We start from the raw sequence: 26435 nt of genomic DNA on the forward strand, positions 1-26435 counted from the left end.
ATTCCTGTTGAAACATGCTACACACACTCTGATTGTTGTTGTTTATTACTTAAGGATCTATTTTAGCCTCATCACAGGCTGCTTGTTGGCAAGGTCTTCGGGATCCAATTTGACAGAATATAGAAGGCATGAATGACAACAATGTACCTTGGTTAGTACAATTCTAGTTGAGGTGGTTTACAATGCTAACTAGCTAGCTCCATATCTACCAGGTAAAGTAGAATTACATGACTAACGTTAGCTAGCGCTGGTTGCCATATTAAAAACGAAAATAATACACAAACGTTAGCTAGTAGTTAGCTTGTTAACGTTAGTTAATTCACAATGGCTTGTGTCGATGTGAGTATGCTTTAACGTTAGTTATCTATCTAACGTTATGGCTGCAATTAGTTAACGTTAGCTAGCTAACGCGTTAAATACAATACATGAATGGCAATATACTGCCACTGGTAATTATTTTGGCTAGTTAGTTAGCTAACATATGGATTGCAAGCAACCGAGTTGATTATTTGTAAACTACCGAAACTAGCTAACTTTAGCCAAAACAATCAACATTTAAAGCAGATGGTGTACTGAAACTAACGTAGTTATGCTAACGTCGTTAGCCATCTAGCTAGCCAAATACACAAGAGACCGGTATTAACTAAAGTTAGCCATATGAACTATAGTAAAAGGCCTTACTTACGTGGGGTGCATGGCGTTAGCTATATCGAACACATGTTAAAATAGATAATAGTTCAATATAATAAAAACTCACCATTTTCTCAGCGCGCACGAAGTTAGCAGATATTATGTGGCTTCGCTGACGGGCTAACTAGCGCGCGCTACTATACTTGCTAGCGGAGTGTCTAGTCGCAGAGTCCCGGGAAAAGTAAAGACCGGAGAATGGGGACAGTCGGGATTTTAGTTTTGAAATAACCACTTACTCCTTTCCATTATTTGCCTATCCCAGCGAGGCTCAAATGTTACACATCTGTTTGTTTATTAACCTTGTTTTACTCGGTCGTTTCCCCCCCACTGCGGACATATGTTGCTAGTTTTACGTACTATTTTAATATTCTGAAGAATTTACGCCAAATTTATCCATAAATGCGTTCACAAGCTACACATTTAGCGTATGCGATGACAGAGCATGTTCAGAGTGTTTGCACGTTTTCATATCCGGAATTACGTCACGACCACTTTCTCTGGAATAGCTTCCGAAAATATAGCGGCATTATATATATTTTCAAAAACTTGAAAGCATAACAAACTACTATGGATAGTTTGTCAAAACTGTAAAGTTGAAGTGCACGTAGACCATGTAACCATTTAGACATCTCACATTAGTGTGGACGGCTTGCTAGCTTCTTTCTGGACATAGCTACTGCTAGCTGCCTAGCTAGCTATGTGCCATGGTTGTTCTCAGAGATGGCATGTGTCCTGGATTGAGTGAAGAATTGGTTGTGGCTTTACGAGCAGCAGACATTACAACAGGTACGTGGGTTTTAATCAATTTGTTTACTCTGGTTAATCTAGCTAGTTAATGTGGCAATGTTGGTATGACAAAGTATTGAAATACAATAATAATACAATCAAAGTTGCATTATCCTTTTTTTAAGTGGAAGATCTGGTGTCATCAGATACAGAAGACCTTGCTCAAAAATGTTCCGTGTCCTATAAGGTAAAACATGCATTTCTATAATCATTATGTGATCTTGCAGACGTTGATTCAACTTTGATCTGACTTTAATTACACGAGCATCATGACCATTCGCCTGAGTAGGGTTGTGACAAGATGGAGTAGTGCTACGACCGGAAGTGACATTTCTTGGCAGGTTAGGAGAACATTTTAGCTAACCCTAAACCTTTTCCTAATCTTAACCTAATTATCCTGACCTGCTCCGTTAATTCTTCTAATACAGAGGTGTCAAACTCAATCCATGGAGATCAAGACAACCAGGTAAGGGGAGTTCCTTACTAATTAGTCAACTTAATTCATTAGTCAAGTACAAGGGAGGAGTGAATACCAGCAGACACTCGGCCCTCCGTGGAATGAGTTTGACCTGGTACTAACCTGTTGCGTAAGTTCTCCTAACCTGCTACGAACAAGTTACTTCTGGTTGTAGCTGTATTCCACCTAGTCAGAACCTCTGAGTAGCCGGTTCTCTGCACATAGAGAATTAACGTGATGCGCAGATGCCTCAGGAAGCTCCAGATCTTTTATTGCTGCAGACAAAAGATCCTGATAAAGTTGGATCCTCAACCACTCCGTTTCTATAATGAGACAATGTTACAAACACTTTTGGCCACAGACTAACTTTGCATTTCAGGCCCTGCTGGCTATACGCAGAGTGCTCCTTGCCCAGCACACAGCATTCCCTGTATCAGGTGCTGATCTATATGAAGACCTGCTGAGTTCAACATCCATCCTCTCCACAGGCAATCCTAGGTGAGAATCTGCACATCACATTGAAGGCCCTACATCGAAACTGTCTGAGGGACTTTCTATCAGCCAAAACCAGTCAAGTGCTTGTAGTCTTGATGAGTATAAAAAAAACCAGAAGAAGTCTAGCATGAGACAAAAGTTATTGGATAAAGTCTTGAGGGTCGATAATTACAGTTGAAGTCAGAACACATTAACCAATTATTCACAATTCATAACATTTAATCCTAGTTAAAATTTCCTGTCTTGGGTCATTTAGGATCCCCACTTTATATTAAGAATGCGAAATGTCAGAATAATAGTAGAGACAATTATTTCTTTCAGCTTTTATTTCTTTCATCACATTCCCAGTGGGTCAGAAGTTTACATGCACTCAATTAGTATTTTGTAGCATTGCCTTTAAATAGTTTAACTTGGGTCAAACGTTTCTGGTAGCCTTCCACAAGCTTCCCACAATAAGTTGGGTGAATTTTTGGCCCATTCCTCCTGACAGAGCTGGTGTAACTGAGTCAGGTTTGTAGGCCTCCTTGCTCGCACACGCTTTTTCACGCTTTTTCAGTTCTGCCCACAAATTTTCTATAGGATTGACGACAGGGCTTTGTGATGGCCACTCCGATACCTTGATTTTGTTGTCCTTAAGCCATTTTGCCACAACTTTGGAAGTTTGCTTGGGGTCATTTTCCATTTGGAAGACCCATTTACGATCAAGCTTTAACCTCCTGACTGATGTCTTGAGATGTTGCTTAAATATATCCACGTAATTTTCCATCCTCATGATGCCATCTATTTTGTGAAGTGTACCAGTCCCTCCTACAGCAAAGCACCCCCACAACATGATGCTGCCACCCCCGTGCTTCATGGTTGGGATGATGTTCTTCGGCTTGCAAGCCTCCCCCTTTTTCCTCCAAACATAACAATGGTCATTATGATCAACAGTTCTATTTTTGTTTCATCAGACCAGAGGACATTTCTCCAAAAATTACGATCTTTGTCCGCAAGAATGCCCCAAAATTACGATCTTTGTCCCCCCAAAAAATCGAATTATTTGCAAAGTCCCTCTTTGCCATGTTAATGAACTGAGAAAAAAAACATTTCCACTGCATTTCAGCCTTGCCACAAAAGGACCAGCTGACATCATGTCAGTGAGTCTCTCGTTAACACAGGTGTGAGTGTTGACGAGGACAAGGATGGAGATCACTCTGTCATGCTGATTGAGTTCGATAACAGACTGGAAGCTTCAAAAGGAGGGTGGTGCTGGGACTCATTGTTCTTCCTCTGTCAACCATGGTTAGTTGCAAGGAAACACGTGCCGTCATCAATGTTTTACACACAAAGGGCTTCAGAGGCAAGGATATTGCTGCCCATAAGATTGCACTTAAATCAACCATTTATTGGATCATCAAGAACAAGGAGAGCGGTTCAATGGTTGTGAAGAAGGCTTCAGGGCGCCCAAGAAAGTCCAGCAAGCGCCAGGACCGTCTCCCAAAGTTGATTCAGCTGCAGGATTGGGGCAGCACCAGTACAGAACTTGCTCAGGAATGGCAGCAGGCAGGTGTGAGTGCATCTGCACGCACAGTGAGGCAAAGACTTTTGGAGGATGGCCTGGTGTCAAGAAGGGCAGCAAAGAAGCCACTTCTCTCTGGGGAAAAAACATCAGGGACAGACTGATATTCTGCAAAAGGTACAGGGATTGGACTGCTGAGGACTGGGGTAAAGTCATTTTCTCTGAGTTGTTCCCTTTCCAATTGTTTGGGGCATCCGGATAACAGCTTGTCCGATGCAGACAAGGTGAGCGCTACCATCAGTCCTGTGTCATGCCAACAGGTATTGCTTCTCAGCCAAGGGAGTGGGCTCACTCACAATTTTGCCTAAGAACACAGTCATGAATAAAGAATGGTACCAATACATCCTCCGAGAGCAACTTCTCCCAACCGTCCAGGAACAGTTTGGTGACGAACAATGCTTTTTCCAGCATGATGGAGCAACTTGCCAAAAGGCAAAGTGATAACTAAGTGGCTCGGGGAACAAAACATCAATATTTTGCGTCCATGGCCAGGAAACTCCCCAGACCTTAATCCCATTGAGAACTTGTGGTCAATCCTCAAGAGGCGGGTGGGCAAACAAAACCCCATAAATTTTGACAAACTCCAAGCATTGATTATGCAAGAATGGGCTGCCATCAGTCAGGATGTGGCCCAGAAGTTCATTGACAGCATGCCAGGGCGGATTGCAGAGATCTTGAAAAAGAAGCGTCAACACTGCAAATATTGACTCTTAGCATCAACTTCATGTAATTGTCAATAAAAACTTTTGACACTTATGAAATGCTTTTAATTATACTTCAGTATTCCATAGTAACATCTGACAAAAATATCTAAAGATACTGAAGCAGCTAACTTTGTGAAAATTAATATTTGTCAAAACTTTTGGCCACGACTGTACAGTTGCAAACCATAGTCTGACTTTTTTATGGCGGTTTTTGAGCCGTGGCTTCTTCGTTGCTGAGCGGCCTTTCAGGTTATGTCAATATAGGACTTGTTTTGCTGTGGATATCGATACTTTTGTACCCGTTTCCTCCAGTATCTTGACAAGGTTCTTTGCTGTTCTGGGATTGATTTTCACTTTTCGCACCAAAGTACCTTCGTCTCTTGGAGACAGAACGTGTCTCCTTTCTGAGCAGTATGACGGCTGCGTGGTCCCATGGTGTTTATATATACTTGCGTACTATTGTTTGTGCAGATGAACGTGGTTCCTCCAGGCGTTTGGAAATTGCTCCCAAGGATGAACTAGACTTGTAGAGATCTATAATTGTTTTTAATGAGGTCTTGGCTGATTTCTTTTGAGTTTCCCATGAGGTCAAGCAAAGAGGCACTGAGTTTGAAGGTATGCCTTGAAATACATCCACAGGTACACCTCCAATTGCCTCCAATGATGTCAATTAGCCAATCAGAAGCTTCTAAAGCCTTGACACCAATTTCTGGAATTTTCTAAGCTGTTTAAAGGCACAGTCATCTTAGTGTATGTAAACGTCTGACCCACTGGAATTGTGATACAGTGAAATAGTCTGTCTGTAAACAATTGTTGGAAAAATTACTTGTGTCATGCACAAAGTAGATGTCCTAACCGACTTGCCAAAACTACAGTTTGTTATCAAGACATTTGTGGAGTGGTTGAAAAACTAGTTTTAATGACTCCCACCTAACTGTATGTGCTCGAATCATATCAAAATGCAGCACTGTTAAAAGATTGTTACTTATCAAATTGAACCCCTGGGACGGCAGGTAGCCTAGTGGTTAGAGCGTTGGACTAGTAACTGGAAGGTTGCAAGATCGAATCCCGAGCTGACAAGGTAAAAATCTGTTGTTCTGCCTCTGAACAAGGCAGTTAACCCAGGCTCTCATTGAAAATAAGAATTTGATCTTAACTGACTTGCCTAGTTAAATAAAGGTAAAATAAAATAAAAAAAATGAATTGAGCCCTTCTGATCCCCAGATGGATAGCCTAGTAGTTTGTCCCAGGCTAACACACACAGTGGTACGACAAGCATTAGTTTGGCTAAACATGTGTACATATGACAGGGGAAGAACGGATACATACACAACAATGTAAATCACGGTTATGTGATGGTATTACAACAGACAGCAGGAAACAAATTAAGGTTGTGGGCGATTCCTGTTACATTTGCATGCAAAATCTCAACTTTAATGTCTTACAGCATGAACAAACAAAATATAAATGAAACTGTTGATGTGTGTGTCTATAGTACACCTTGGGGGGAGTGTATATCCCAAAAAGCGGACATATAAATATTAGCATGTTGGAGAAATATAGCAAATAAGAGGTGCTATGGATGTTACATGAAATGGACAAGCTTTTTGAGAAGAATGAACATATTAGCATAAGTCTGAGTTTGTCTTAGGTCAAAACATGGTTAGCCATTTCGAAGGTAAGGCTTGGCTGAACACAAACATTATCATTTTAAAAAGATTGTCATTCCCATTAATACTTTAGGGAGGAAAAACTACTGTTATGGATGTTACACCACACAAAGTCTGAAATAGACATTCAAATCAATCATAACACATTTGTTGTCGTCTGAAACATTTCTAAAATGTCAATTGAAGGCATAGTAATTTAGGACTATATAATTACAGGATAGCCTGAAAGCATGCAATTTTCTACATTAACCCCTTACACTTTGGAGATTATGTGGATTATCAGACCTAAATTAAGGACAACAGTTCACCTGAAACAAGACTGAATCCAAATATTACACTTTTGATTGTGTATTTTAAATTTACTATACCTTTTTAGCAGCATTTTGTCTATAAAGAAATCTGAAAATACTCTGGATACATTCAGTAACATAATAAGAATATTCATTGACATTTTGGAGTACGTGCAAGATAGAAGGGGGAAAAAAAGGTACAAGGGTTTTAGTGAAAGGACTAACTACACCTCTCCAAACTGTGTACAGTTCCAAAGTAATTTCAATGCACTTTTATGACAAGGAAAGAGCCTTCAACTATAAGGTGCTTTTTTTGACCTCTCCTAGCTTTGCTATTGAGGAACTGACGCAAGCACTGTTGTAGTTTTTTTTGTTTGAAATACAGCCCTGTGTCCCCAACATCACACAATTACTGTTCTTGTTTTATGCAATCCAAAAGCGTACCATTATACATTTGCAACCTGGGTCAGGTGGGCTTAATTTGAAGCTAAGTTTTAAAATACGATCTTAGTGATAGGCTTTCAAAAGGCACTTCAGACAAACCGATTTGTAATTTTGGTATACATAGAATGGAGTCATGAGTGCATTCAAGTGCATGTTCTGCAGTAGATTTTCTTCACAATAAGCCAAACATAAGCTCATTCTGTTCAGGACAACCCAGGGTATAAGGCATGTCATCCTTGTAACTGTGGATCAAACATAGCGATCATGAACGTTGATAATTTTAATTACATTAGTTTTCAAATTTTGAAAATGTGAAGTGCGCATTTGGACTCATGGGTGTGTGGTTTGCTTGTGTGACATCAAAGCGGTGTCATACAACATGTGCAAAAGAAGCCCAACCAGCTGGAGAGGTGGGGGCATCTTCTTGGTGCTCAAATTTCTAATGGCTGTGAGTCAAAACCCATAAAGGTTGTGAAGCGGAGAACAAATTAGTCGCTTATTAATGACAATTTCCTATTTTCAACCGGTATACGGGATGACTGGCTGTGAGTGGAAAGGGCTACCTGGTCAAATTAAGCCTGCACTCCGACATTAAGACCTTAAGGATAATTATGTGGTTTCATTTGTTAATGACTAACTTTTGCATGCTCAGGTTAACTTTCCCACTGAATTGCCCTTTTATTATTGTACTATGACATGATGGGTTGGTTTTAGCACCTGGCAGGACTTCATAGCCTTGGTCAATGATAGTGTTTGTTTTCTTCCAGTCTAGATAAGCTTCTAGACTCTGGCTTGTACACAGGAGAGCTCACAGAGTTGGCAGGAGGCCCTGGAAGTGGAAAAACCCAGGTGACCTTTTTCCCACAATCGTATATAATGTCATTGGCAAGGTTTACACCTTACTTATTAGTGTGGTTGGTTTTCATAGAATGACCCAATGGATGCTGGTATCACTACTTTCTAGTGTATTGACTACAACATGTTTATGCTGCCCACATTTCCCTCTCTTTTAGGTGTGTTTTGGTGTTGCGGTGAATATATCTTACCAACTGAAGCAGAGAGTCATATATGTTGACTCAACAGGAGGACTGTCGGCAAGTCGCTTGCTTCAGATGCTCCAAGCGAAGTCGTGCAATATAGAAGAACAGGTGAGCTGGAAGAGGCTGTGACAATGAAAATCTAGTTGAATTAACAGGAATTTTCATCAAAACAATTCTCACCACACAGTTCTTACCCGTTGTTGTGCAGATGAAGGCTCTTCAGAGAATCCAGGTCTTTCCGGTGTTTGACATTTTCTCGTTACTCGGCTGTCTACATCATTTTCGATGCGTTGGACTTCAGCAGGTAGTCCTTTGAATGTGTTGTCCCCCAAATGGCACCTTATTCACTGGGGCAGTAATTTTGACTGGTCCCAAAGGGCTCTGGTCAAAAGTTGTGCACTATATAGTGAAAAGGGTGCCATTTGGGATGGGACTGTATTTGATGTTGCTGAAATATGAATTAAATTGAGGTAGTTTTAAGATAACATAATGACAACTGATTTTAACATAATTGATCATTCATAACTGAATTTGATCATTCTTGCATCCGTCTTGTCATATTTTACAGGCATCTGCGGGTGGCGGCTCAGTCAAAGCTGTAATTGTGGATTCAGTGTCAGCAGTTATTTCTCCCATACTGGGGGGCAAACAAAATGAAGGTACTATGGAAAGTTTCTCATGTAGATTATACCTGTTCATTTATCACATATCTTAATAACATTCCCTTTTGAAATAACGTTAAGATATAGTTTCTGATAACACACTGTATAAAAGGACAGCCAGTAGAACATAATTGATTTAATGAAGAGAATGGCATAATTGTACTCTCTGCAAAGGGAGTCACCATTGTGGTTTTGATATTAAAGGCAATTTTAGCGTTGTCTATTTATATAATGACCTTTGGTGATTGAAATTTCTAGGCATGTCCATGATGATGCAAGTGGCAGGGCTGTTGAAGACAATCGCCAAAGACTTCAATGTAGCCGTTCTGGTGAGGGCAACTGATGAACTATTGTTTTTGGTCCTGTTCGGATATCTACACTAAGGGCGGGTTATTTTGAGACATGAAAGGTTGGAGTCAGATTCAAACCATTAAAACTGGTAGCCTAGGCTGTACGTGTGTAGCGAGGTTCACACAGACCACACAATGTGTTGTAATATTTCAAATTGGCAGCAGCTAATGGGGATCCATAATAAATACTAGTGCTATGACCTGTGAGCCTAATCAAATGCCAGTGATAAGAATCATGTACCCTCAGGTGACAAACACTGTGACCAGAGACGGCAATGGGCAGCTGAAAGCCGGACTGGGCCAAACGTGGAGTCACGTACCTAGAATTCGGATTCTACTGCAACGGCTCGAGAGGCCGGGATCTACTTGTTCTAGCGTACGCACTGCCACTTTGGCCAAGTCCTCAAGACAGGTGAAGTGTTGACATGGGCTTGTCCATGTTAGTAATTCATTCTTTGTCCAAATAAGATTGGAAATAATGGACCTCATGACATTTTCTGCCTCAGTTCTGAGATGGAAATCTGATGTCATATGCAATCCTTTCCTGCAGAATGAGTGCTGTTGCACTGGACGTGTTCAAATAGGATCAAACTTAATGGAGATTTAATCTGTTCTGTCTCTTAGCCTTGTCATCTGAAAGAAGAGTTTGACTTGCAGTGCTGGGGCAGGTCTGAAGAACAGCTGTATGGAATATCAGGAAAGAGGAAGCTGGAGAACACTGAGCCCAGCTAGGCCTCAACATCCATGGTGGTGCTCATTAGGTATCAAATGGAAGAAAACTGACAAACGGAGAAAAGGATATTCAAACCAGTTTATTTTAAACATTAGCACATCAAAAAGGTATTGTGTGAATTAAAGGATATTTCTGACATCATAGATTTGTCACCTGGTTGCACTCTGGTTTACAAAATTAACAAACTCCAATTTAGTGTTCCACTTGGCCATAAAAAAAAAAGTTTAAAAAATTGTGACAGTATCCTGCTAGTCTTTTTTCCCCCCCATCTTGCATTTCATGTGGAGAACATGCATTGTTATTAGAAGCCCTCTGCTAGATACTATGACAGTCTACTTTCATGATTTGTATCATTGGATATGTCCAAACTACTTTAACTCATCGTAATAGTATTGTTATCTACACTACACACTCGATCAAAGGAACCCCGTTTGAAGTGAGAACGTTGGCTTTGAGGGAGGTCAGCTGGACCTAACCCGTTCACACAGCATGGGCACACAATTGCAGAAACCAAACTGATAAAGACCATCTTAAGTAATTATGGTTTATTTGAACCAATGCTACTCGGATACAAAAAAAGACTGGAAACAATAAATAGAAAGATCCATGGATGGAAACATTACTCAGCCCATAGTAGACATATACTACTCCTAGCCTGACATAGTTAGGCCTGTATCTTTCTTAACTAATCATACTTTACCATGACCATCACAATATCCCACAATCTGGTCCTGTGTCCTTGTGGTTATATCATTCAACTAAGTTTATATCGATTTTTAGCTTGGATCAAGCTCAGCTGTAAAACATGATCAGCGTATAATGGTCCATTGTTTGTTAAGCCAACACACTTCAAAAGCGCACCAGTGTTCCGGGGGGGGTGTAATTAATGTTCATCAGCAGGGAGGCACCACCCGCCTCTTGCGGATACACTCCCAGATCCAGCCGGGGGTGACTCTCTGGGCATGGCTGTCCTCCTCGGGCTCAGTCAGGGTGTGTGTGGCCGAAGTGGCGTCATACTCCGGCACCAGGTCCCCGTCGTAGGCCACAAAGTAGCGCCGCAGCTTGGTGTGGTCCTGCACAGAGTCTGGCAGGACAAGCTTCACACCACTGAAAATGTCCAGTAGAGTCTGGGGAGAGCAGGAAGTCTTTAAGACACAATCTTTAGTTTAATTTATTAAAATGACAGTAAGTATTACAGATTGCACCTTTAACTAAATACAGTATTACAGATAGATCATCCAATAATAAAAACATGTTCTAATATTTCATCTGCTAGCATGTCTTGTTAGAACTTTTTGTTTAGAAGAATTTGAGCATAAATCACAGTTGGTGACAAATGGAACAGACACAATGAAGCACCCACCTTGTCATTCCTGGGTTCTGCCAACATGGAGGGGGCCATTTTAGTCTTGCTTTGTCCATTCTTGCTTTGTCCATTACTGTGATGGACAGTTTCAGTCTTTACCTGGAATACATTGGAGCCCAGATACATTTTGCAGGATGCAAAGCTGAAATATATTCTGGATGTGAGAAATGTAATGACCCAATAAAAAAAAAAAGTCTACTGATGCTACTTCATGGTTCACCTATGCAGCACCCTACTGCCAAATAGGATAACACCAGTTGCTATGGTTGAGTGTAGGGTACCTTCTTTGCGCTGGGCTCTTCTGAGGGCATTTTCCTCTTGGTTGCTGGAACAGGGGAGGGAGGCTCTGTCTTTACTGCCTTAGCTTTGGGGGTATTGCTGTTGCCTGTGCCTAAGGTAATGGAAACATCACATTGAATCAAAATATATTAGAGTCGAGTTGGAACCTATTCAGGGAACAGAACCTGAAACGAAAGTTCTTTAGTGTTCCGGAACAGAACCGTTACTTTCAAATCTTAAAACGGTTAATATCTTTTGCTCCCCAAAAATATTTCTAATGTCTGGTATATAATTCAGTGAAGTTTTGCTAAACCCATTCCAATTGATGTAATGATGTTCAGCACTTCAAGCCAACCCCCCTTCCCCCCTTAATGTCCACCCTTCGCTCTCATCCACCCATGAAATTTTTGTCCCTTCTCACACTTGCACTTAACTGACCAATTAAAACATGTAAACTAGCTTTCCCAATCCATATCAAGCTTCTATAATTGGTGCTAATTGTTGAGGTAAAATAATGAGAAATGTAAAGAGTTCAAGGGTTAAAACATTTACAGAAAGGAACTATATGAATATGACTTTGGGGTTCGAACCGGTTCAGAATTTCATGCTGGTTGGAACACTGGACCGGAAAATAAATAAAAATTTCGGAATGGAATCATTTTGGTTCCAAGTTGTTAAGAGTACATTATTACTATCATGAGGAGATCGTGTAGTTTCCCTAAAGTTTCAAACAAAAAGGATGGAAATCTCAAACCAAGGAGAGTTGTCATACCATGTTTTTTTATTTATTATTATTTGGGTATACAGATGCAGTACTTACCAATAATGAATTCTAACAGTACGAACATGTGTAATAAGTATGAATATATACATATCCGCTTCCCATAGGGAAATGGGTGCCATTTCAGACGCACCCATGCATATACACATACTTATTGACATATGTTCATAGTGTTTGTTTGTTTGCATTATTGGTGAGTAAAGAGTCATCTACATACCTGAGACCAGACCCATGTCTATGGTACTCACTGGTCTTTCTGGGAGTGACTGGTCTCTGGGAGGTGGAGGGTGGAGAGTTGCTCCCACTGTCTCCTGAAGAGCCCTTGTCATCCTCACCTCCTTTGGAGGGCCCTGCTGTCACCTCAAAGTCACACCTCTCCTTGGAGATGCGGAAGAGCTCCTGCGGGAGAAAAACAAAAGTTGTGAAGTTAGTGTTACTAGGGGATATGCAAATGATCTTTGAGGAATAGTTGTGCTGCGTACACCAACAGACAACCATTTATGACAGGAAAGGTTTTGTATTATATAGTAGAGATGTCATAAAAATACTCAATGAGAGTTTGAGCTATTGCGTATAAAGGTCTATTCAGCTCAAAAGACTACCGTATCACACCAAAACCACCTCAGCAGCAAACCAAATGAAAAGACTCCACTCAATGCCATCTGTGTTTAACACATTTTGGTTGCCATTTGAATATCGATACACAATTATAGTACAAGTTCCACTGTATTCCTATCTGCTTGACTAAAAGACAACGGCTGACCAAGTGGTACTATTTATTGTTGATCACATTCTTTTTATCCTTTACTTCTACATGGATATTAAGTTGGTTGCACAGAGCACCTATAAATAAGTATTCAATGGTTTTACATTACAGATTAAAAAAAAAAAATCCAATAGAAGCCCTACATAGTTGCATGATCAGGGTGTTCCTTACTTTGAGCTGCATCAGGTTGGTGGCGCTCTTCCAGTCCTTGTCGTCACGGACACGCGTCATGCGGGGGAAGCGGATGGATATGCCGTCGGCGGTGTGCATCTCCGACTTGGAGAACTCCGCCCCCGTGATCTCCCACACCGGCGCTTTCTATCTCGGGGAGAGAGACAAAGGAGGAAAAAGTCAGTAGAACTAGGCTGCGTCCCAAAACACATTTTAGTCAATTAGCAGATGCTCTTATCGAGAGAGACTTCAGTTTAGTTTATTCATCTTAAGGTAGCTAGGTAAGACAACCACACATTACAGTAAGTACATTCTTCCTCAAAGTAGCCATTGTGTACATGTGTTTGGGGTGGGGGGTGCTGTGGGATTATTTAAGATACTCGTCAACGTAGTGTTTCAGATGTTTTTGGAAGATAGGCAGGGACTCTGCTGTCCTAGCTTCAGGGGAAGCTGGTTCCACCATTGGAGTGCCAGGATTGAGAAGACCTTGGACAGGGCTGAGCGGGAGTTGACCTGCCGTAAGGGTAGGAGGGCCAAGCGACTAGAGATGAAAGAACGGAGTGCTCGGGTTGGGGTGTAGGGTTTGAGCATAGTCTGAAGGAAGGGCGGGGCAGTTCCTCTTGCTGCTCCACAGACAAGTACCATGGTCTTGTAGCGGATGCTGAGTGACATGGGAGAACTTGATGTTTGCAGAGAACCACAGGGTCTTGGCCAAGGTTTTTTGCACTCGGATGGGAATATTGTGGAGTTGTCAACATTGATGGAGAGGTCTTGGAGCGGGCAGGCCTTCCCTGGGAGGAAGAGCAGCTCCGTCTTGTTGAGCTTGAGGTGGTGTGCCAACATCCAAGCTGAGATATCTGCCAGGCACGCTGAGATGCGTGTCGCCACCTGTGTGTCAGAAGGGGGAAGGAGAAAAGTAGTTGAGTGTATTCCGCATAGCAATGATAGGAGAGACCATGTGAGGATATGACGGAGCGGAGTGATTTGCTGTATGAAGAGGGCCTATAGCCTAGCCCTGGGAACACCAGGAGTGAGTACATGGTGCAGACAGATCCTCTCCACGTCACCTGGTAGGAGCGATCTGCCTGGTAAGATACAATCCAAGAGAATGCAGAGCCTGAGAGGAGGATCTGATGATTCACGGTGTTGAAGTCAGTGGCGAGATCGAGGAGGATGAGTCAGCTTTGGCAGTACGGAGAACCTACGTGACATAGAAGAGCAGTCTCTGTTGAGTGATCTGTCTTGACTGGTTAGGGTCAATAAGATTCTCTGAAAGCGATAACGAGGGAGTTGATCAGAGATATCACACAAGTGTTTTGGAAAGAAAAGAACAACGGATACTGGTCTTTAGTCAAGTGTTTGAGATGTCGTGAACCTTTTCAAAGTGGTTGATGAAGTCGTCCGCAGAGGGAGAGAGTGCAGGATTAACGACGGAGGAGACTAAAATAGTTTCCTAGAGTTAGAGGCAGAAGATTGACAAAAAGTGGTTTTAGCAGCACATACAGAGGAAACGGTAGAGGCAGGAAAAGGATAATAGGTCCTGCAGAAGTTTAGTACCCCATCACCTACAGTGCATTCAGAAAGTATTCAGACCCATTCCACTTTTCCACATTGTTACAGCCTCTAAAATTGATCAAATAAATTTCTCAATCTACACACAATGGCAAAGCGAAAACAGGTTACCTTATTTACATAAGTATTCAGACCCTTTGCGATGAGGCTCGAAATTGAGCTCCGGTGCATCCTGTTTTCATTGATCACCCTTGAGATGTTTCTACAACTGGAGTGGAGTCAACAAGGTTTAAGGAATTGTCAGTAGAGCACCGAGACAGGATTGCGTTGAGGCACAGATCTGGGGAAGTTTACCAAAACATTTCTGCAGCATGGTGGTCCAAGAACAGTGGCCTCCATCATTCTTAAATGGGAGAAGATTGGAACCACCAAGACACTTCCTAGATCTGTCCGTCCAGCCAAACTGAGAAATCGGTGGAGAAGGGACTTGGTCGGGGAGGTGACCAAGAAACTGATGGTCACTGACAGAGCTCCAGAGTTCCTCAGTGGAGATAGGAGAACCTTCCAGAAGGACAACCATCTCTGCAGCACTCCACCAATAAGGACTTTATGGTAGAGTGGCCAGACGGAAGCCACTCCTCAGTAAAAGGCACATGGCAGCCTAAAGGACTCAGACCATGAGAAGCAAGACTATCAGGTCAGATGAAACCAAGATTGAACTCTTTGGCCTGAATGCCAAGCATCAGGTGTGGAGAAAACCTGGCACTGTCCCTACAGTGAAGCATGGTGGTGGCAGCATCATGCTGCAGGGACTGGGAGACTAGTCAGGATCGAGGGAAAGATGAACGTAGCAAAGTACAGAGAGATCCTTGATGAAGTCCTGACCGCTCTGGAGCAGGTTCTCAGACTGGGGTGAAGGTTCACCGTCCAACAGGACAAGGACCTTAAGCACACAGCAAGACAACGTAGGAGTGGCTTCGGGACAAGTCTCTGAATGTCCTTGAGGGGCCCAGTTAGAGACTTGAACATCTCTGGAGAGACCTGAAAATAGCTTTGAGGTGATGCTCCCCAATCAAACCGAAAAGAGATTGAGAGGTTCTGCAAGAATAATGGGAAAAACTCCCCAAATATAGGTGTGCCAAGCTTGTAGCGTCATACCCAAGAAGACTCGAGGATGTAATCGCTGCCAAAGGTGCTTCAACAAAGTACTGAGTCAGGGTCTGAATAGTTACGTAAAATGTGATAACAGTAGAAACGTTGGTGGAGGACGGTCTAAATATACACAATTACTTCCTATCAGTATCTTATTCACAAGGGCTGGCTAGAGCTATAGGTGCTGCACAGATTGGTCAATCTTGATAACGTATGGATCTGTTCATGCCACGTATGGAAGTTGATAAAGATCAGATCAGCCTTGCGATGAATAGTTACATTTATGTGTAATTATAGAAATGCTGATGATAACAGTATAAATATGTCAGTGATATACTTCTTCAGAAAGCTGAGACTTTATAGCTTCATTGTACAATTTAAATTGATTATTTGGATTTCATGTAATGGACATTCAGAAAATAGTACAAACTGGTGAAGTGAAAAAAAATACTTAAAAAATAAATAAATTGAAAAGTGGTGTGCGTATATGTTTTCACTCCCTTTGCTATGAAGCCCCTAAATAAGATCTGGCGCAATCAATTACCTTCAGAAGTTACATAATTAGTTAAATAAAGTCCACCTTTGTGCAATTAAGTGCCACATGATCTCATTATATATACACACACCTGTTCTGAAAGGCCCCAGAGTCTGCAACACCACTAAGCAAGGGGCATCACCAAGCGGCTCTATGAAGATCAAGGAGTTCTCCATACAGGTCAGGGACAAAGTTGTGGAGAAGTACAGATCGGGGTTGGTTATAAAAAAATAATATCTAAAACTTTTAACATCCCACAGAGCACCATTAAATCCACTATTTAAAAAATGAAAGGATATGGCACCACAACCTGCCAAGAGAGGGCCACCCACGAAAACTCATGGACCAAGCAAGGAGGGCATTAAATCAGGGAGGCAACAAAGAGAACCCTGAAGGATCTGCAAAGCTCCACAGCAGAGATTGGAGTATCTGTCCACAGGACTACATAGGACTACTTTAAGCCGTACACTCCACAGAGGGCTTTATGAAAGAGTGGGCAGAAAAAAAATAAGCAAACATATTTGGAGTTTGCCAAAAGGCATGTGGGAGACTCCCCAAACATATGGAAGAAGGAATTCTGGTCAGATAAGACTAAAATCAAGCTTTTTGCCATCAAGGAAAATGTCATGTCTGACGCAAACCCACCACCTCATCACTCCGAGAACACCATCCCCACAGTGAAGCATGGTGGTGGCAGCATCATGCTGTGGGGATGATTTTCCATCAGCAGGGACTGGAAAACTGGTCAGAATTGAAGGAATGATTGATGGCGCTAAATACAGGGGAAGTCTTGAGGGAAACCTGTGTCAGTCTTCCAGAGATTTGAGAGGTTCACCTTCCAGCAGGACAATGACTAAGCATACAGCTAAAGCAACACTCAAATGGTTTAAGGGGAAACATTTAAATGTCTTGGGATAGCCTAGACGAAGCCAAGACCTCAATCCGATTGAGAATCTGTGGTATGACTTAAAGATTGCTGTACACCGGCAGAAGCCATTCAACTTGAGGGAGCTGGAGCAGTTTTGCCTTGAATGGGCAAAAATCCCAGTGGCTAGATGTGCCTTGCAGCTGAAATTTCTGCAAAAGGTATTGACTTTGTGGGGGTGAATAGTTATGCACGCTCAAGTTCTGGTTTTTTTTTTTGTGAAAAAAAAAAAAAAATTCATCTTCAAAGTGGTAGGCATGTTGTGTAAATCAAATGATACAGACTCTCCAAAAATCCACTAATTCCAGGTTACAACCTGGAATTATTTGTAAGGCAACAAAATAGGAAAAATGTCAAGGGGGGGTGAATACTTTCACATGCCACTGTATAAATGACTCAAAGCCTCATCTAAATCACATTTTTGTCATTTAGCAGACGCTCTTATCTAGAGCGACTTACAGGAGCAATTAGGGTGAAGTGCCTTGCTCAAGAGCACATCGACAGATTTTTCACCTAGTCAGCTCAGGAATTCAAACCAGCAACCTTTCGGCTACCTGCCACTCCACTATGGAGAGCCTAACGAAGTCTGGAGATTCACAATTTTTGTCCCTGAATAAAATGCAGTGGGAGATTAAAATGCATTAAACAATATTAAATCTCACCTCAGGATCACGGATAATAAAATCAGGGTAATAGTTCTTGATGATTTTCAACCAGCCAGGGATTTTACTGGGTTCCTGGAGACAGAAATAAGATGTACACAAACATTAAAGAACAGTCCTCATACTTCGTGAATTTTAAATACCCTCCTAGCCCCTAGGCACTCCTGTATATCTGAAATGAGTGAATAGGTTTAAACAGTATGGTAATCTCTCCATCTTGACTTCTGATAGACTTGGTGAAATTTGCACCATACTGCTTACGCCTATTCAGGTGTGCCTAGTCCCTAGGTCAGGGGTATTCAAATCTTACCCTACGAGGTCCGGACTACTGCTGGTTTTCTGTTCTACCGGATAATCAACTGCACCCACCTCATGTCCCAGGTCTAAATTAGTTCCTGATTTGAGGGGAAGAATGGAAAAAAAAGCAGTGGAAGTGGCTTCAAGGTCCAGATTTGAATTTGAGGGCCCAAGTTGGAATTCAGAAAACCCTATTTCTCCAACAGGCCACTCAAGAGTGAACTGTCGGGCAGTCCCCACCCAAGCTGCTTGAGTCACCTTGCTGATTTTGATCACGTCCAGCTCCTTCTGGAGTCGGGTCAACATGGCGTCATCGTAGCCTCCGGAGCACTTGGTCACGGTGCACCACTTCTTAGAGTTCGGGTCATAGCAGCCCATTAAGAAACTGGACATTATCCCGCCTGTTGGAGACATACACCACATTATAAAAACACATTCAAGTGAGGTATTTTTCTATCCCCACAGCCCAAAATGGTCAGATTCTGTAGATGCTGGATATATAGACTACATCCCAAATGGCACCCTATTCTCTATATAGTGCACTAGTTATAGGGCTCTGGTTAAAAGTAGTGCACTAAATAGGGAAAAGGGAAAGATGCCATTTGGGATGTACAGACTATACTAAGCCATGAGTTGCCATAAGTGAAATGAATGTTAGAGTGGATGCACACTGAACAAAAATATAAAACACAAAATTGCGGTCCTATGTTTCATGAGATAAAAAAACTAAACCAAAATGTTCAATTCGCATATAAGGATGAACAATGGCGCCGGAGGAGATGGCTGCCGTTTTATGGGCTCCTAACCAAATGTGCTATTGTGTGTGTTTTTTCATTAAGTCGGACACGAAGGATATACTTCAGACACCGGACAAGGCCCAAATCCCCGTCATTTGCATGGAGAGAGAAAAAAAAAAAGAAAAAAAAAATCAAAAAAAAAATCGGGGAAGTAGGTCGGGGTGCCTTGTAAAGATCCGACGGCGAGTGGGTAATCCGCCTCTACCATCAGTCCTATTAGCCAAAGTGCAATCATTGGATAATAAAAATGGATGATCTCCGATCAAGACTAACCTACCAATGGGATATTAAAAACAAATACATTGTGTTTCACAGGACATGGATAACATACAGCTAGCTGGGTTTTCCGTGCATCGGCAAGATAGAACAGCTGCCTCCGGTAAGACAAGCGGTGGCGTTTTGTGTCTATTTGTAAATAACAGCTGGTGCACAAAATCTAATATTAAAGACATCAATGTTTTTTCACCTGAGGTAGAGTATCTAATGATAAGCTGTAGACCGCACTATTTACCAAGAGCGTTTTCATCTAAATATTTTTCGGAGCTGTCTATTTACCACCACAAATCGATGCTGGCACTAAGACCATACTCAATGAACTGTATAAGACCATAAGCAAACAAAATGCTCATCCAGAGTCTGCGTTCCTAGTGGCCAGGGACTTTAATGCAAGGAAAGTTAATTCCGTTTTACCTAATTTCTACCCGCATGTTACATGTGCAACCAGAGGGGGAGAAAAATTTACTCCACACACAGACAAAACTCTCCTTCGCCCTACATTTGGCAAATCTGACCATTACTCTATCCTCTGGATTCCTGCTTATAAGCAAAACCTAAAGCTCAATACGGAAGTGGTCAGATGAAGCAAGATGTTAAGCTACAGGACTGTCTTGCTAGCACAGACTGGAATATGTTCCGGGATTCTTCCTATGGCATTGAGAAGTACACCACATCAGTCGCTGGCTTCATCAATAAGTGTATTGATGATGTCCCCACAGTGACCGTACGTACAAACCCCAACCAGAAGCCATGTATTACAGGCAACATCCGCACTGAGCTAAAGGCTTGAGCTGTTGCTTTCAAGGAGCGGGACTCTAACCCGGACGCTTATAAGAAAACCCGCTATGCCCTCCAACGAACCATCAAACAGGCAATTTAAATCTTACTACACCGGCTCCGATGCGAGACAGATGTGGCAGGGCTTGCAAACTATTACGGACTACAAAGGGATGCACAGCCGCGAGCTGCCCAGTGACACCAGCCTACCAGACGAGCTAAATTACTTCTATGCTCGCTTCGAGGCAAGCAACACGGAAGCATGTATGAGAGCACCAGCTGTTCCAGGACGACGGTGTGATTGCAATCTTCGTAGCTGATGTGAGTAAGACCTTTAAAACAGGTCAACATTCCCAAGGCCGCAGGGCCAGATGGATTACCAGGATGTGTACTCTGAGCATGCGGTGACCAACTGGCAAGTGTCTTCACTGACATTTTCAAACTCTCCCTGACCCAAGTCGAATACCAACATGTTTCAAACAGACCACCATAGTCACTGTGCCCAATAATAATAATAGCCATTTAGCAGACGCTTTTATCCAAAGCGACTTACAGTCATGTGTGCATACATTCTACGTATGGGTGGTCCCGGGGATCGAACCCACTACCCTGGCGTTACAAGCGCCATGCTCTACCAACTGAGCTACAGAAGGACCAAGAACACCAAGGTAACCTGCCTAAATGACTACCAACCCGTAGCACTCACGTCTGTTACCATGAAGTGCTTTGAAATGCTGGTCATGGCTCACATAAACACCATTATTCCAGAAACCCTAAACCCACTCCAATTTGCATACCGCCCCAACAGGTGATGCAATCTCTATTGCAATTCACAATGCCCTTTCCCACCTGGACAAAAGGAACACCTATGTGAGAATGCTATTCATTGACTACAGCTCTGCGTTCAACACCATAGTGGCCTCACAGCTCATCAATAAGCTAAGGACCCTGGTACTAAACAACTGCAACTGGATCCTGGACTTCCTGACGGGCTGCCACCAGGGGGTAAGGGCAGGTAACACCACATCTGCCACGGTAATCCCAAACACGGAGGCCCCTCAGGGGTGCGTGCTCAGTCCCCTCCTGTACTCCCCATTCAACCATGACTGCATGGCCAAACACAATCATTAAGTTTGTCGACTACAAAACAGTGATAGGCATGATCACCAACAACGAGACAGCCTATAGGGAGGTTGTCAGAGACCTGTCAGTCTGGTGCCAGGATAACATCTCCCTCAACATGATCAAGACAAAAGGAGATTGGTTGTGGACTAGAGGACAGAGAGGGCTGTGCACGCCCCCATTCTCATCGTAGTGGAGCAGGTTGAGAGCTTCAAGTTCCTTGGTATCAACATCAACAAACTAACATGGTCCAAACACACCAAGATAGTTGTGAAGAGGGCACGACAACACCTATTCCCCCTCAGGAGACTGAAAAGATTTGGCATGGGTCCTCAGATCCTCAAAAAAGTTATACAGCTGCACCGTCGAGAGCACTGGTTGCATCACTGCCTGGTATGGCAACTGCTCGGACTTCGATGGCTACAGAGGGTCATGCGTATGGCCCAGTACATCACTGGGGCCAAGCTTCCCGCCATCCAGGGCCTATATACCAGGCAGTGTTAAAGGAAACTCCTAAAAATGGTCAGACTCCAGCCACCCTACCCTATACAGGAGTGCCAAGTCTAAGTCCAAAAGGCTTAAAAGCTTCTAAACCCAAGCCATATGACTCCTGATCAGCTAATCAAAATGGCTACACTGACCATTTGCATTGACAACCCACCCCATTTTTACACTGCTGCTACTCCATCTATGCTTAGTCATTTTACCTCTACCAACATATACATATTACCTCAATATCTCAACTAACCTGTGCCCCCGCACATTGACTCTGTACCGGTACCCCATTGTATATAGCCTCTTTACTGTTATTTTATTGTTGCTCTTTAATTAGTTGTTATTTTTCTATTTCCTTAAAATAGTTTATTTTAGTAAACACTTTCTTGAAACTGAATTGTTGTTTAAGGGCTTGTAAGTAAGCATTTCACTGTAATGTCTACTACACCTGTTATATTCGGCACGTGACAAATAAAACTAGATTGAAAAGATTATTTCTCTCAAATGTTGTGCACAAATTTGTTTACATCCCTATTGGTCAGCATTTATCCTTTCCCAAGATAATCCATCCACCTGACAGGTGTGGCATATCAAGATGATTAAACAGCATCATTGCACCTTGTGCTGGGGAAAATAAAAGGCCACTAAAATAAACTCAGCAAAAAAAAGAAATGTCCTCACTGTCAACTGCGTTTATTTTCAGCAAACTTAACATGTGTAATTTGTATGAACATAACAAGATTCAACAACTGAGACAAACTGAACAAGTTCCACAGACATGTGACTAACAGAAATGGAATAATGTGTCCCTGAACAAGGGGGGGGGGGGGGTCAAAATCAAATGTCAGTCAGTGTCTGGAGTGACCACCAGCTGCATTAAGTACTGCAGTGCATCTCCTCATGGACTGCACCAGATTTGCCAGTTCTTGGTGTGAGATGTTACCCCACTCTTCCATCAAGGCACCCGCAAGTTTCCGGACATTTCTGGGGGGGGTTGGCCCTAGCCCTCACCCTCCAATCCAACAGGTCCCAGACGTGCTCAATGGGATTGGGATCCAGGATCTTCACTGGCCATGGCAGAACACTGACATTCCTGTCTTGCAGAAAATAACACAGAAAATGAGATATATGTCTGGTGGAATTGTCATGCTGGAGGGTCATGTCAGGATGAGCCTGCAGGAAAGGTACCACATGAGAGAGGTACCTTTAACACACAGCGTTAATTGCCTGCAATGACAACAAGCGCAGTCCGATGGTGCTGTGATACACCGCCCCAGACCATGACGGACCCTCCACCTCCAAAATCGACCCTGCTCCAGAGTACAGGTCTCAGTGTAACTCTCATTCCTTCGACGATAAACGTGAATCCGACAAAACGGCGGCTCGACAGTGAAGAGAACTCTTTGCCAGTCCTGTCTGGTCCAGCGACGGTGGGTTTGTTCCCATAGGCGACGTTGTTGACAGTGATATCTGGTGGACCTGCTTTACAACAGGCCTAAAAGCCCTCAGTCCAGCCTCTCTCAGCCTATTGCGGACAGTCTGAGCACTGATGGAGGGATTGTGCGTTCCTGGGGTAACTTGGACAGATGTTGCCATCCTGTACCTGTCCCACAGGTGTGATGTTTGGATGTACCGACCCTGTGCAGGTGTTGTTACACGTGGTCTGCCACTGAGGACGATCAGCTGTCCGTCCTGTCTCCCTGTAGCGTTGTCTTAGGCGTCTCACAGTACAGCCATTGCAATTTATTGCCCTGGCCACATCTGCAGTCCTCATGCCTCCTTGCAGCATGCCTAAGGCACGTTCACACAGATGAGCAGGGACCTTGGGCATCTTTCTTTTGGTGTTTTTAAGAGTCAGTAGAAAGGCCTCTTTACTGTCCTAAATGGACATAACTTAATTGCCTCCCGTCTGTAAGCTGTTAGTGTCTTTGCGACCATTCCACAAGTGCATGTTCATTAATTGTTTATGGTTCACTGAAACAGTGTTTAAACCCTTTACAGTGAAGATATGTGAAGTTAATTGGATTTTTACGAATCATCTTTGATTCTGGGTCCCGAAAAACAGACGTTTCTTTTTTTGCTGAGTTTATGTAGTTGTCACAACACATCTATTGCCTGAGAATTGGAAGTTAAATTCCCTACCATAAGCATCCTCAAACGTCGTTTTTAGAGATTTTTGCTCTGTCTAACCGGCCTCACAACCGCAGACCACACCAGCCCAGGACCTCCACATCAGGCTTCTTCACCTGCGGGATTGTTGAGGAGTACTTCTGTCTGGAATAAAGCCCTTTTGTGGTGAAAAACTCATCCTGATTGTCAGGGCCTGGCTGCCCAGTAGGTGGGGATGGCTGCCAAATATTTGGGCCAATGCCCTCCCAGGCCCACCCATGGCTGCACCCCTGCCTAGTCGTGAAATCCATTAGATTAGGACTGATTTCCTTATATGAACTGTAATTCTGTAAAACCTTTGAAATCGTTGCATGTTGCGTTATTTTTTTTTCAATTTACAGTTGAAGTCAGAAGTTTATACACTTAGGTTGGAGTCATTTAAAACTTGTTTTTCAACCCCTCCACAAATTTCTTGTTAAACTATAGTTTTGGCAAATCGGTTAGGACGTCTACTGTGTGCATGACCCAAGTCATTTTTCCAACAATTGTTTACAGACAGATTATTTCACTGTATCTCATTTCCAGTGGGTCAGAAGTTTACATACTGGAAAATTCCAGAAAAGTATGTCATGGCTTTAGAAGCTTTGCTAAGCTAATTGACAATTTGAGTTAACTGGAGGTGTACCTGTGGATGTATTTCAAGGCCTACCTGCCTCATTGCTTGACATCATGGGAAAATCAAAAGAAATCAGCCAAGACCTCAGAAAACAATTGTGGACCGACACAAGTCTGGTTTCCAGATGCCTGAATGTACCACGTTCATCTGTACAAACAATGGTACGCAACTTATTGTGGATAGCTTGTGGAAGGATACCCAAAACGTTTGACCCAAGTTTAAAGTGGCTAAGGCAATGTATGTGAACTTCTGACCCACTGGGAATGTGATGAAAGAAATAAAAGCTGAAATAAATCACTCTACTATTATTCTGACATTTCACATTCTTAAAATAAAGTGGTGATCCTAACTGAACTAAGACAGTAATTATGAAAAACAGAGTTTAAATGTATTTGGCTAAGGTGTATGTTAACTTTCTATTTCAACTGTATATATTAAATGAGAATCATGGTTGATCCGAGTCATTTTCCTACAGCAACCCACTTTTGCCAGACAATAAAATAAAATAAAGTTGATTAGCTCAGTCAGGTCAGGTGTCAGTGTAGGGCTAAAACGAAAATGTGGTCCGTTGTGATTGTCCTAAGAGAGGGTTGGGAAACACTGCCTACTAAAGCATTACGTCGTATTAATTAGTGCTAAACATAGCTAAATGTTTTACAACGGACCCCGTTTGTATCACATTGTTGTCTTTAGGGCAAACAGTTCATGTTGCAAAGCGGTGTGCTACGGTGTTTACTAATGAATATGACCCTGGTATACTGACCGTTTGAGCCTTTGCCATAGAAGGCTCCCAGCACCACCAGGTCTGCTGTGTCGGCCATTGCTCCCTCGTTCAGGTAGTCCTTTTTTACCTTCAGCCAGTGGCGCTTCCCTGGCTCATAGGTGCCCTTTAAATTCACACAGATTATGATCCATTCACATCTGTGTATTGTTACATAGGAGTGTTTTTTTAAACATGTCAACCCTCTATTCAGGAGAAATAAATACATGTTTGCCATTTCCACAGATAAAATTGCTGTAGAAAAAAATAGAGACTTGGCTTATTGTTTCACATTGTTCCTTATAACATCAATTGCTCATTCCCAAGCCCCCAGATGTACAGGCTATAGGTAGGAAAGATGTGTACAGTAGAGTCAGGGGCCTAGTCCAAAAACAACCCCTAGCTCCTACTACCTCGACACTTAAATAGATTTAAGAGGATTGGATAGGTATAAGCAAAATCAGCAAACATTACACCTAGCCAATCGAAGGGCAAAATTTGCGCTACTGCCTTAATTGCTTATATCTTTCAGATGTAGGTACTTAATGTACCTAGGTGGTAGGCGCTAGATGTTATTCCTGGGCCGGGTTAGAAGATATTTCTGTCTCACCTTGAGGTCTTTGAGGACCAGCCCCTCCAGTCCCTCTCTGATGACCCGTGTGATCATCTCGGCCAGGTCAGTCGCCCTCTGTGAGACAAGACAGTAAACGCAATCAACCAGAACATCAGGGTCATGTTCAGTCGGTACAAAAACGTTATGAAACAGATTGAAACGGAGGTATTATGTGAACTGAAACATTTGTCTTACTTCTCCGTTGCAAAATGTTTTGCTACGGTGTCCCCTAATGAACGTGACCAGTTTCACTCTGCTACATGGGAGAATCCATTGGCTTGGTTAATTATAAGTTCGAAAGACATGTTTGAAGGAGAGTAGTTGCAAATATATATACATTTTAATCTGGCACAAGAGACACCTGTCTGATTCACACCCGTCTCAGTGGACTAATCCATTGCGGAGGCTGCGGGCTTAGTACACCAGTGGTACATTTACCGTTAATTCTCATAATTTCTCATCTAAAAAGTGTGTTTGGTTTC

General features: G+C 42.5%; 3 protein-coding genes across 6 annotated transcripts in view; 1 reads left to right on the forward strand and 2 right to left on the reverse strand.

The window, feature by feature from the left end:
• tmem248 (transmembrane protein 248) overlaps positions 1 to 1154 on the reverse strand; it is a 14421-nt gene extending 13267 nt beyond the window's left edge. For both annotated transcript variants that reach the window (XM_046327264.1, XM_046327257.1), the window contains exon 1: positions 758 to 1154. In XM_046327264.1, coding sequence (XP_046183220.1) covers positions 758 to 760 — 3 coding nt within the window. In that variant the 5' untranslated portion in view covers positions 761 to 1154. The remainder of the gene's footprint in view (positions 1 to 757) is intronic.
• Positions 82 to 10023, forward strand: rad51d (RAD51 paralog D). 2 transcript variants are annotated; one of them, XM_046327237.1, is made up of 10 exons: positions 82 to 1476; positions 1602 to 1663; positions 2313 to 2431; positions 7865 to 7946; positions 8111 to 8245; positions 8325 to 8441; positions 8706 to 8796; positions 9058 to 9128; positions 9397 to 9561; positions 9774 to 10023. In XM_046327237.1, exons 1-10 carry the CDS (start codon positions 1395 to 1397, stop codon positions 9879 to 9881), a joined length of 1032 nt encoding a protein of 343 aa, XP_046183193.1. In that variant the 5' UTR covers positions 82 to 1394; the 3' UTR covers positions 9882 to 10023. The 2 variants fall into 2 exon arrangements, with proteins under 2 accessions (XP_046183193.1, XP_046183201.1); XM_046327245.1 differs by having other exon boundaries at positions 103 to 1476; positions 8346 to 8441.
• Positions 9946 to 26435, reverse strand: part of lig3 (ligase III, DNA, ATP-dependent) — a 27455-nt gene continuing 10965 nt past the window's right edge. Inside the window, exons 13-21 of one of the 2 annotated variants that reach the window (XM_046327227.1) lie at positions 25951 to 26028; positions 25344 to 25467; positions 18587 to 18729; positions 18032 to 18106; positions 13246 to 13392; positions 12557 to 12707; positions 11530 to 11639; positions 11246 to 11347; positions 9946 to 11009 (exon numbers count right to left, since the gene is read on the reverse strand). In XM_046327227.1, coding sequence (XP_046183183.1) covers positions 10776 to 11009; positions 11246 to 11347; positions 11530 to 11639; positions 12557 to 12707; positions 13246 to 13392; positions 18032 to 18106; positions 18587 to 18729; positions 25344 to 25467; positions 25951 to 26028 — 1164 coding nt within the window. In that variant the 3' untranslated portion in view covers positions 9946 to 10775. Of the gene's footprint in view, positions 11028 to 11245; positions 11348 to 11529; positions 11640 to 12556; positions 12708 to 13245; positions 13393 to 18031; positions 18107 to 18586; positions 18730 to 25343; positions 25468 to 25950; positions 26029 to 26435 lie in introns of both variants that reach the window. The other variant, XM_046327219.1, reaches the window with a different exon arrangement.

The sequence above is a fragment of the Oncorhynchus gorbuscha genome, linkage group LG02 (assembly GCF_021184085.1).
Source record: "Oncorhynchus gorbuscha isolate QuinsamMale2020 ecotype Even-year linkage group LG02, OgorEven_v1.0, whole genome shotgun sequence".
NCBI classification, from domain to species: domain Eukaryota; kingdom Metazoa; phylum Chordata; class Actinopteri; order Salmoniformes; family Salmonidae; genus Oncorhynchus; species Oncorhynchus gorbuscha.